A 12653-nucleotide genomic window follows, 5' to 3' on the forward strand; every position below is an offset into this window, starting at 1 on the left:
CCATTCACAAGCTATGTTAGCCAGCCGAGCTAAGAGGATTAAAGTTCCAGTTTGGTTCTTGCACATTTAAGAAATTGTTTCTGCCCCACTTGACATGGTGGCGGCCTCTCTCTTCTGCGAGCAGGCCCTGTCGCCATAGCGACACCGACAGTTTAGGCCCTACTGGCTGGAGCAGACAGACTGTATGTGGGTTTAGGTTTCGACTGACACCAAAAACACTAACTGCGTCTTTCCTGCAAATTGGTTTTGCCCAATGACGCCGGAAACGTCTCTTTGTATCGCAAGCACTCAGCTTAATCTCTGTTCCACTAATTTGAATTTAAATTATTTAATGTTTTTTTATGTTGTTTTCTGTGATTCACTTTATCTTTAAACATAGACTCCATTGCACATTTATTTTAGCTTGAAAGCATTAGGGTGGAAGAACAGTAGATTAGCATGCCACACAAACACCGTTAACCATGCTATACTGTGTGGATTGGGTTGTTACATTGTGCATAAGAACGTGACACTGCTGAAATAAACTATAAAGCACCGGCACACAAAAAAATGTCTGCAAGGATTTTATCATCTAAATTCCTTCAGGGTTGAAAAAAATACAAGCTGTAGCAGCATCTTTGCCTCCCACTGCATAGCTCACATACTTTCTCTCTCTGTCTCAAGCACTTACCCAGGCCCGTTCGCATACATCCACAGTGACCTAACAAGAGCTCTTTCTTGGGTAAAAAAATGCTCAATTTCTCATGGGTCCTGGATAAGTCAAGGAGGCCTTTTGGCTTTGGCTGGCTGTGTCTGCTTATATAACCTTATTAAAAGTGCCCAGATGAACTCTGACTGCAATATGCCCACAGTAATACACGATTTGAGAGAGAAAAAAAGCTATGTCTGTCTGGAGGCAAGCCAAAACAGAGAGTCATTTGATTTGGATTCAACGCAGACTAAATCAAGACTGAAATAAGTAGTAGTAATTTCCTTCATTCTAACTCCTAGACATAATAATACTGTTGCAGCAAAGACCATACTTGGTCAATCCTGAACTTAAAATTGCACATTTAAGCCAGTGAATAGGCAGTGAATTATTTGCAAAAAGACAAGCTGGGTCTGCCGCTATGCCATTAACACATGTATCTACAATGTAGACTAAAACTTAAAACACCGATTAGGGAGTCGACGTTAAGTCTGTTTACTTTATTGCGTCATGTTTATGAAAAGCGTCTGCTAAATGGCATATATTATATGACCCCCTGTAAAGGTTAGAATGATGGCTACCCTAACCATCATTCTTAAAGGGACAGTTCACCCAAATTACAAAAACAAAACCAAAGCATGGATTGCTGTCATATGTAATTTGGGTGATCCCTTTCACACATATCCATATCCACAGCTTGGATAAAACAGCCCAGTTGATATTTAAATTGACTCGCCACTCCCAACAATCCATTGACATTAAAACCAGAAAATCAAGATCTATATTTTATATTGTTCATCAAAGTTACTTAACTGATCCTGGGTGATCCTACTTTGTGAACTTAGTGATCCTATTTCCCAACCCCCAAGAGAGGCCTGGTCTTACCCCCTGGTCTTTGAGGAGCTGGACAGACTTCTGCAGGGCCAGAATCTGGTGGAACAGGGGGCTTTGGAGCACCGACTTGAGCAAGCTTAGCTTCTCCTCAGTGGGGACCTCCCCCCGCTCCTTCAGCTTGGCCTGGAGCCGCTCCACTGCCTGCAAGGCACGCTGGGTATCTGCAAAGCATCGCATAGTTCAGTGACAGCAAGGGGCGGCAGCCATGTGGAGAAAAGGGGACGAGAGAGGCGGCAGGGGGATAGCTATCAGTATGAACAGGCAGGCTGATCACAAGTGTTTTGAAATTGTTTATAATTGTTTATAAGTTGGTTAGATAGGAGGTTGACATGCCCCCTTCAGCTACTCTAAAACATTCTGTGAGTTTAATCCAAGTGTTCCTAATTTGTTGTCAGTGTTTATTCAGGTTTTATTGCTGAGAATGTGAAGTCCATGGCAGATTTCTAATGTTTTCATCTTCATCTGAGTAACCCATGCTCCTGTTAACACACAGAACCAAACATGCTTGCTAATGTGATAAGCCCTATGTGAATGATTCATTGGAGAGAGAGAGAGAGAGAGAGAGAGAGAGAGAGAGAGAGAGAGAGAGAGAGAGAAAAATAAATCACACGTCAACCATCCGAGGCTTAGCAAAGGTCGACCGCTGTTCAATAGAGTTTAGAAAATGAGAATCATGTAGCTATGAGCTTTGCTTTATATCACCTTTACTCCACAGACACACAGATGCATACAAAGCTCTCTCTCGCCCTCCATTTGGTAAATCTGACCATAACTCTTGTCTTCTTGATTCCTGCTTACAAGCAAAAACTCAAACAGGAAGTATCAGTGATGTGCTCAATATGGAAGTGGTCCGAGGAAGCTGATGCTGAGCTACAGAATTGTGTCACTAGCACAGACTGGAATATGTTCCGGGACTCATCTGATGGCATTGAGGTGTTTACCACATCAGTCACCAGCTTCATTAATAAATGTATCAACAACGTCGTCCCCACAGTGACCGTATGTACATATCCCAACCAGAAGACATGGATTACAGGCAACATCCGCACTGGCTGCATTACTGCTTGGTATGGCAACTACTTGACATCCGACCGCAAGGTGCTACAGAGGGTAGTACGTACAGCCCTCTATACCAGGCGGTCTCGGAGGAAGGCCCTAAAAATTGTCAGACACCAGCCACTCAAGTCATAGACTGTTCTCTCTGCTACCGCACAGCAAGTGGTACTGATGCACCAAGTCTGGAACCAACAGGACCCTAAACAGCTTCTACACCAACAGGACCCTGAACAGCTTCTACCCCCAAGCCATAAGACTGTTAAATAGTTAGTTAAAAAGTTAACCAAATAGCTACCTGGACTATCTGCATTGACCCTTTTTTGACTCATCACATACGCTGCTGCTACTGTTTACTATCTGTGACTTTATTCCTAGTTATATGTACATATCTACATCATCGTACCCCTGCATGTTACCCCTTGTATATAGTCAAGTTATCATTACTCATTATGTGTCTATTATTTCTTTATTTTCTTTCTCTCTGCCCTGGGCCTGAAAGTAAGCATTTTACTGTTAGTCCACACCTGTTGGTTACGAAGCATGTGACAAATAAAAATTGACTGGATTTGAAATTGGATTTGCACCGGAAGAAAGAAAAAATTAATCAATGATTCGCTGTTCGACTCACAGACCCGGAATGGGCAACCAGAGAAAAAGGCCCTCCACAGTTTGCTTGCTGGACTCTGCATAAGCTCCACAATCAAACAACTCAAGCCTACTCGCCTCTCTTGCCTCCTCAGAGCAGCCTGTTAGCCGAGGATGGGTTTGACGTCCTCTGATCCAGGAGGACGGGCCAATTTCAGAGGACCGCGGACCGCGGACTGTGACTAACACCTAATAGGGCGTGCACAAGTTCCAAAGCACTGTTCCTTCTGAGAGCTAGCCTACAGATGTAGAACCTTAATTTGATCACTCTTTTGTTGGTCAGAATTGTTCTGCACCGCAGGAAATGCAGATGAGCTTCGCGACTGAAAACCCATACTAACACACGGTTATATTAACAGTATTAGACTTTTCATGTAGCCTACTTTTGTACAGCTAATAGCCTAACCACCGATCAACCAACATGACGGACTAAACGTTATTTTGCTGTGACAATATAGGTCAAATTCAGATCCTAAACATGTACCTCATTGAGCAGAGACAGTAAACAAACCAAAAATACGGGTGTCTCGACAGACACATTTCTCTGTTAACTGCTTGTACCTTTTGGAGTACTTTGTTTGAGTTTTCGTAGCTGAGTGTTTGAGCATTCATAACAAGGATTCTCCTCAGACTCTGAGTTTGTTAGTGACACAGGCGGATTTTACAATAACAGAGGCCAAGTCAGGATTCTTTCTGTTTGGATGGGAGATGGAGAGTTAGGGAGTAACATATTATCTAAATACGTAATAACATCAATCAAATTCACTCTCTTGATTGAAACATTACAGTAACACCTCTCGCTCTTTTCATCTGGTGAGACCTTGCACATAACCGACAACATTAGCAATCAACACTTTTCTAACTTTGACATATCACAAATTGACTGATCTCTTACCCATTGTCTCAATCATGTCTTTTATTCCCGGTAGATGTGATAGCTGCCCATCAACCAGAGAGTGTAGTCAAGGCCTGCAAAATACCCATATCTGTGTTACACACCCTCCAAATGAATATGACATCAACATAAAACCATGACGAGTGTTGCTGCAATGCTAATTTTATCACTCATTATCACGTACTTACTTAATCAACGTTTATATCCGGCCAGTGTTTTTATACTGACTGACAGTAGACCTTTAAAATATCTCAGCAGCCCACTCTGAATTTTCATACATTCAGATGACATTATATAAAGTACCCGTTTTAACCTGGAGTATTTTTTTTTTTACTACTTACTTACTTACTTACTTACTGACCTTATTGTCGCCATGGGGAGATTTTTGTTGCAGTGTCATGTACACGTTTAAAGTGCCATTTAAATACAAAACAAAATTGACAATACAACTTTCATAACAGTTACATACCAATAAAACGTAAATTTAAAGAAAAAGCCTAGCCTGCTGGCCTTACTGAGTCGATAGGAACATTAGCCCGAAGAGCTGCTACACTACAATAAGCAGGGTCTTTACTAGGCATATGTAGTTTGTTGGAGACGTTGTATTTGAGCTAATACACTTATTCAGGGATTAACATCTGCCAATTGCCATTCCTGGGGTCTTAATTGACATTGGCGATGGCTTTGTGACATGTATGTTACCGTCAGGCATCTGTGTGGCCTTAGCAAAGCCATTTACTATACATATTAGGCCTATAACAGGCAAGTGTTCTGCTTCTGTGTTCAGTTGCCTAACCAATAGCCACATATCACTTCTCAGTTACTGTAAATCATGTATTCATTAACACATTCAGGAATAAATTATTTGTGTTACCATACCAAGCACAAGAATGATAACTTTTAAAACTGAAAGATAAAGTGATGGAGATTAAGTCAATGTTCTGACAGATGTTTCATTTTATATTGGGACACTTTTTATACATCAAGATACAATAATGTACAAATCCTGGAAGATGAATATAGCATATTCATGACCTACAGTAAATCGTCTCACCAAATGCTCTGTAGTTGTAACCTAGTCATACCCACTCCAGCCATAGGCTATGCAAGGACATTTTTCCCCTTTAATTGCATTCATCCATTATCAATAAGAAGCGGTATGAGGGATGATCTTCATTTTTTGTTGGCACCTTATTTAATTGGTTGAAATCCCATATTAGCCTAATAATTAACGTTAGGTGCAGGTGTAAATGCTGAATAGCCTTTTCGAATGTAATCATCAGTAGGCTTCACAACAAGAAATGTCAATACACTCTTTTCTTTTTATACAGACAATAGCATTTGTTGTCTCCCAATATAAAAACGAATTTGAAACCAAAATGAAAACAACTTCAAGTTTCATGAAGGGCCTTTCACAAGGTTTGGACAAACAAATAGCATAGCCCTAGCCGAGACGCGCGAATGGATAACGGTTTCTCGATGTATGTTTTGCAAGCCTTAGTCCATATTCATAATCATAAAACCGCTATAGCATAGGTTTCGTTCTTCGCTCACTCAAGTCGTAGTTTTTCAAACTTAAATCTGTTTGTATACGTGTCTGTTTATGAATTTAAATTGTATTATTTTGAAGCTAGTCTCGGCTACTGTGAAGGCAAGGAACACAATCCGCTTTTCTCAACTCCTCCTTCTTCATCTCATCTTCGGGACACTGAATCAACAGGTTTCCGACGTTATCAGATAAAACAGAAAAGTTGGATAATGTTGTGACAACGATCGAAACCACCCAAAGTGCTTGAAACATTCTCACAAAGCTATAACCGTATAATATCATAGGCTGTGTAAAATAATACAGATACCGTCGAAACATTTACTGAGCCAGCGGCTGAGAATGTAGCCTTTACAATAGCAACATGTTGCTCACAAATCCGAACTCGGAATTCAGTTTTAGATTTGTGTCCAAAACAATTAGCCTATTAACTTTTATCTAGTCAAGTTAATTGGAATTCGTGTTTTAGGTACGAAGGAAACTTACATAGGCGTTGACCCTTGTCTGACGGCTGGCATAGGACGTATATTGCCTGTCCCGTTGTCCTTCGGCTAACTGCGCATAGACAAGAGTTTAAAGATGGGGCGTACTTGTAACTCGATCTTCTACATACATTTGCAGTAATAGCGGCACGGAGAGTTGAGCTTGAGACAGTCTATGGTAGAGATGGCCGAGGTTTATTGGGAGATCACAAGCGCCGCTTGGTGGATACTGTGCCAACTAGGACTGAAGTGCAGCCTGCTGTAATGTACTACAGGTAATCTTATGTATTGCACTCAGACGAGTTTAATTTACGCCTGCTACATTAGGTTACACTCAGAAAGACGTGATTGGGGATTGTTGGGGTATTGCAACAGGCATGTCTGCAATTGCATGGGCTTGGGCTCAGTTAGGGTTTGGCCGGGGTAGGCCGTCATTGTAAATAAGAATTTGTTCTTAACTGACTTGCCTAGGTAAATCAAATAAATGTAAAAAATCCCATGCATGAATATTATAATGGTTATATTGGGGGGTATGCAATGCAATGTAACTGAACACAGTCTTTCACAATGTTGCAGGTAACATCAATGCTTGAAGAAATAGTCACTGGCAGGAATGTTAAACCAGGGTCTCCACTCTTATCCATTTGTCAAAACATAGATACCAGCTCTTTATAATAATAATATAATATATGCCATTTAGCAGACGCTTTTATCCAAAGCGACTTACAGTCATGTGTGCATACATTCTACGTATGGGTGGTCCCGGGGATCGAACCCACTACCCTGGCGTTACAAGCGCCATGCTCTACCAACTGAGCTACAGAAGGACCACCCATATCTTTCTGTTTGTTCTTCACATTGTGAAGTGCTGATCTCCTCTGCTATTCTGATTACTGGCAAAGTAGGGGTCCTGAAACTTATTCAACTTGGTGCAGAATAGTTTCCTAATAAACTTCAGTACATATGCCTATCAATAAAGACAAGAGCCCTTAAATTATAGACACTAATGATTGTATAGTACTAAAACGTTATGTTTACCGTTGGTATTTACCATTATCTCAAATCATTCAACGTATAGCTGCATCTAGAGCCAATGCTGCATTTGCTAGTGCTCTTCCGGCGATATTGTCTCTCCGTTTCTTGCTCTCTCTCTCACACACACACACACACAGACACACACGCAAATTCCAATTCCAGGGATGTGCGGCCAAAGTACAAACGACATGCATTGGCCAAGTGCAGATGAGCATGCAAATGTAGGGGCATTATGTGATCGCAATGTGAAAAAACTAAAGCATTTCTGCTCAGCAGACACCTTGGAAAGGACACGGCGTGCTGTTTAGATCTTCTGTCTGTGTCCTGTTTATAGAATAATGTGCTCCATCTCAGACCCAGATGTGCCAAGCTTATAAAATGTTGATATGAGAGAGAGAGTGTTACTCAAAGTTAAATGTATCAAATGCCTGTGGGGACACAGGCATTTGCCTGTTAAATGTTGGTTTCCTTGTGGGAACATGAAGATTGTTAATTCATTCATCTATCGATTTGTTAATGCATTCATTTGTTAATTCATCCATCTATGTGGGTATTAATACAACTTGAATTTGAACTAGTATCATGCATTCCCACTCATTGAAATGTAGGCTAGCAACATAATTAAACACTTGTATGTATGTTTTATGAATAGGGGAGGCATTTGTGTACTATTGTTCCACTGATCGGGGCAGCAGCTCAACTATGTAGATAGCGTGGTTGAATTTGAGGTGGTTACTTGCTTGAGACCTGAAAATGTGTGTTAGCTCCCTGAGGTAATGCCTAGGCTTTAGCTCAGTGGGCTAACACTATCTTGTCGCAGTGCAGAATGTGCACACCTTGACATTGGTATCTACATCATTGGCATTGTCTAATGCAGCTTGGTTAATTCGTGTCTATATCATCATGGCACATAATAGCCATTATTATTTCAGAAATCCTATCTAATTGCTGAGGAAATAACTGCCATCATCTCACATATTGGGCTAGAATGGGAACTGTCTCTTGTCAAATCTGCCAGCTCATCCAATGATTCCCCCACTTTCGTCTTGGCCTCCTATTGGTTGATACATTAAACTGTCTAGGAATCGGCAAATGCATGACTGAACAAGAACGTCCTGTTTTCAGAGCAAAATGGATTGGAAATGGGCTTTGTCTTCAGAGCTATTTAGCAAAGAAGTGTCCGACATTATCTCAATTCACATAGGATAAAGGTAAGACCCAGATGCAGACTGTGTCGAAGTAACAATGTTTATTACAGCAACAGGGGCAAAGGCACAGGACGGCAGGCAGGGTCAGGTCAGGCAGAGATCGGTAATCCAGAGGTGGGGCAAAGGTACAGGATGACAGGCAGGCTCAGGGGCAGGCAGAGTGGTCAGGCAGGCGGGCTCAGAGTCAAGACAGGCAAGGGTCAAAATCAGGAGGACGAGAAAAGAGAGACTGTGGAAAACCAGGAGCTGATACAAAAACACTGGTTGACTTGACAAACAAGACGAACTGGCAACAGACAAACAGAGAACGCAGTTATAAAAACACAGAGGATTATGGGGAAGATGGGCAACACCTGGAGGAGGGTGGAGACAATCACAAAGACAGATGAAACAGATCAGGGCGTAACAGAATATGGAGAAACTGTATCATAAGGGTGGCAAAACGGTTTGGCAAAAAAAAAGCTCTATAAAGTCTACCAGTTGTTCATTTAAAGTGGGACTTTATTGTATGTGTAACTCTTGTAGCGATGTTGCTCATCGATGACCCTTGCTGAACACTCATTCCAGTCCAGTATTTTTTAAATGTTGTATTATTTGTTGTTGACGCTGATGATGAGAAGCAGGTACAGAGAGTTGAACATTTAATTTTGCACAGACATGGAACAGGACAGGAACAGCGTCAAAACCAGGCAATACAAAGACGTATGACAATTAATTCTGAAGTGGGGAACATAGCTGGGGAACAGACAGATATAGGGGAGGAAATAACACAAGTGATTGAGTCCAGGTGAGTGCAATGAATCGCTGATGCACGTGACGAGGGAAGCAGGTGTGCGTAATGATGGTGGCAGGAGTGCGTAATGCTGGGTAGCCTGGTGCCCACGAGCGCCAGGGAGGGAGAGCGGGAGCAGGAGTGACAAATAACTATGTTGTTTTGATGGCAAATGTGAACGAATTTGTTGAATATATTTAAAAGACTGAAATATCCCTGTCAATATTTATGGCTTGTTTGATAATCAACAATGTTATATCTACTTCCGACATTCATTGAATTGACCGTTTTAAACAAGGGCATGCCATTTCAAGTGAAACACTACATTTCAAATTGATTATGAAATTCTGACTCACTAAGAACAAAGGCGTAAATTGATCTGTCCACATAGTGTTATGTTGGTCTTTTGGTGTTAGGAAGGCCGTAACAATGGATGGTGCAGTGAGGGGGCAGACATGATGTTCCCCCTGCAATGCCCGGAGTAAGGGCTTTTATTAGTGGAGAAGCTCAAATGTGGCAAACTTCTGGAACACATATTTCCAACAAAAATAACAAGCATGATGTAAACTATTGACAGGAAACATATAAACATGTCTTTTAAAAAAAACGTTATTTTGTAAATATTTTTTTATTTTTCTTAAAACTGTATTGTTGGTTAATGTAATTAAGCATTTCATGGTAAGGTATTCACCGCATGTGACAAATAACATTTGATACTCAGATAAATGAAAAACAATCGACAACTCAAAACAGAGCTCTGAATAACACAGGCCTCAATCACACCTGATATAATGCCAGTATGACAAACGTACCCTATCTGGAAGAGGAATGACAGGTTTTAGACAGGATGGGAAAACATCAACACGGACCATACCATTTTAGACCAATAATCAATGATTAGTCTTCCATATAGTCATGATATCACGATTCACATACAATGCAATAACTATGCATAAACAAAATACAATAGACCGGGTAGACCTACGCCTTGATCACAACTACAGCAACATTGTATTTTTGGTACACCGGAAGTACATTCATTTCCAATGGAACGCTGGGGTTGCCTTGCAGCATTGCCTTGCCATTGTCTTGCAGTGCGTCCTGTGTGGTGCATACTATGGATCTATTAATCCTATGCGTGAAACTGTATGCGTAGACGGTTTAACAGAAATGGTAGCAGAAGGTGAATGTTGAATTTTTGTTGCACACATATCTTGATGATGATGCGTACTATTTTGCGCAATGATGCTTCGAACACACCAATAGTGTCATTGCGCAAAATAGTATGCATATTTATCTGAATATGTATGCAACCAAAGTTCAATATTCACACTTCATTTCTGTCAAGACTTCTATGCATACAGTTTGACCATACATTCGATAAATCCAACATATGTACCAAACCGAACACACTGCAATTGCTTCTGCACAGCAATCAATGCTGCAGGACAAACGCAGCGTTTCATTGGAAATGAATGTAATTCTGGTGTCCCAAATGCAATTACACTGTTGGTATGTTCGAATCGTGACACTATTGCTGTGATTAAGGCGCAAACTATGGCTGTCTAGTTTGGCTGACACCAGAGGGGGCTGTGCTTTTTTTTAACCGATTGGTACTCCTCTGTCTTTCTCACTGGTTCCTGTCCAGACCAGTGAGCACGGTTATGTTAATATAATAGCTTGTGTAAAACGTTTACATGCATTGCAAGAAGAACGATTTCCCAAATAATCCTGTTTACATGGACACATCTGAAATCAGGCAACTGATAGAATGTATGTAAAAATGCAGGAAATAGCCAATCAAAATAAACGTTCTAACACAGTGGCCATGTTATTTTTGCAAATACTATTTGATTCTGAGTTTGGACATATAACGTATGTATGTGAAAACTATTTACAAGATGCATACTTTTAAGTTTTTCCCAAACTCACTTCACTTGTGCATTAAAGGAAAGGATGCGCTACCTGGTGCTGGCACATGCGCAGATTAAATACACCACTGGAACGGCGATTAAACTGTTTACATGTCCTCATTATTCGAAAGATTGCTCAGAAAACCAGGTGTTTTAATCGCTGTAAATGACCTCGATTATGAGTTTTCGCCGATTCTGCTATAATTCTGCAATAATCAGTTGAAAATATAATTATTAGTGCGCATTTAAACGTGCTCAGTAGCGTCACAGCTCTTCCTGGCTGTGTACCAAGTAATTTGTATCAGCCAGGCGATTAACTGTCAGCATCAGACTACAAACTGCATTGTTTTTTCGCAAATATTGACATGTACCACGTCTCCATCAATTTTATGTAGGCTACATTTTATTTAACGAATGACAGATTTGTACCTCAGCTCAGGGATTTGAACTTGCAACCTTTCGATTACTAGTCCAACACTCTAACCACTAGGCTACCCTGCCACCCCATGTTGGTTAACAGTATAGTATGCCTTCCAAATGTCAACAGAACTTTTATGTGCACTACCTCAGACCATAAGAAAGTAGGCCTAAAGCAAACATGAAAACATAATATTCAATTGCGCTTACTTCAAAGCCTACAATCAATTAGTAAGAAGGGAGTAACCCGACATAGTGGCTCAAAGGCCTAACAATTATGGCCCTGTAGTATAAACTAGGTTCATTATCTCTATACTGATGTTAAAAAATATAAAACAACCCTCTATAAAGAATACAAAAACAACTGCGCATTCACACATTTTACCACAATAAGTAGACAACTAAGCTTCCAGTTGTTTCAGCACTTTAAGCATTCAGTACTACTAAAGAGTCAACACTCAAGACGAAATTGCTTGGAAGCATAACGAGATTGTGTCCTACTTTATTGGGTTTCCTTCATCTCCCCATAAGGCTTAATTTTCCTAAATAGCTTTATATTTGGCATAGTTTCGCAGCGGCATGTTAAGTTTGTGCATTGAGCTTTTATGGTGCTATGTATCACTTTATGATGTTCATTTGTGATAGTCTCAGGTGCTTAACTGTCTGTGTTGGTAAACCCCACTGTTGGCAGCTGTATTTGGCAGGAACGCACACGCAATTATACATTGTCCAGTAACTCAATGGTCGTGTTTACAAGTAATAATACATTTAAATGCACCCTTGTCTATTCACAAATGACTCAATAATGTTATCCTCCTCTCAATGAAGCTCACTATTCTAAATCTAGTCACTACAGCTCCATAATCACCATACCACATAGGGCATACACTGGTTGAATCAACGTAGTTTCCACTTCATTTCAATTCAATTACGTTGAAACAAACATGGAATAGATGTTGAATTGACATCTGTGCCCAGTGGTAAGGCTGCAAGTGTAGCGGAGGGGGCCTGAGTTAGTAACATGATGCAGCAACAGGACGCACGCCTCTCTGTCTCTCTCAGTCTCTCCTTCTCCTGCAATTGGCACCCTATTCTCTATTTA

The 12653-nt window shown here is 40.7% G+C and overlaps 2 protein-coding genes across 6 annotated transcripts in view; one reads left to right on the plus strand and one right to left on the minus strand.

Moving 5' to 3' along the window:
* The window catches only part of LOC118392709 (multiple PDZ domain protein-like), a 69226-nt gene extending 62874 nt beyond the window's left edge, over positions 1–6352 (minus strand). For all 5 annotated transcript variants that reach the window (XM_052459519.1, XM_052459518.1, XM_052459516.1 and 2 more), the window contains exons 1-3: positions 6211–6352; positions 4179–4252; positions 1574–1743 (exon numbers count right to left, since the gene is read on the minus strand). In XM_052459519.1, coding sequence (XP_052315479.1) covers positions 1574–1743; positions 4179–4194 — 186 coding nt within the window. In that variant the 5' untranslated portion in view covers positions 4195–4252; positions 6211–6352. The remainder of the gene's footprint in view (positions 1–1573; positions 1744–4178; positions 4253–6210) is intronic.
* Positions 6353–6356: 4 nt separating this feature from the next.
* Positions 6357–12653, plus strand: part of LOC118392710 (adhesion G protein-coupled receptor L3-like) — a 324261-nt gene continuing 317964 nt past the window's right edge. Inside the window, exon 1 of the mRNA XM_052459521.1 lies at positions 6357–6481. The gene's annotated coding sequence lies outside the window, so the exon portion shown is untranslated. The remainder of the gene's footprint in view (positions 6482–12653) is intronic.

The sequence above is a fragment of the Oncorhynchus keta genome, chromosome 13, assembly GCF_023373465.1.
Source record: "Oncorhynchus keta strain PuntledgeMale-10-30-2019 chromosome 13, Oket_V2, whole genome shotgun sequence".
NCBI classification, from domain to species: domain Eukaryota; kingdom Metazoa; phylum Chordata; class Actinopteri; order Salmoniformes; family Salmonidae; genus Oncorhynchus; species Oncorhynchus keta.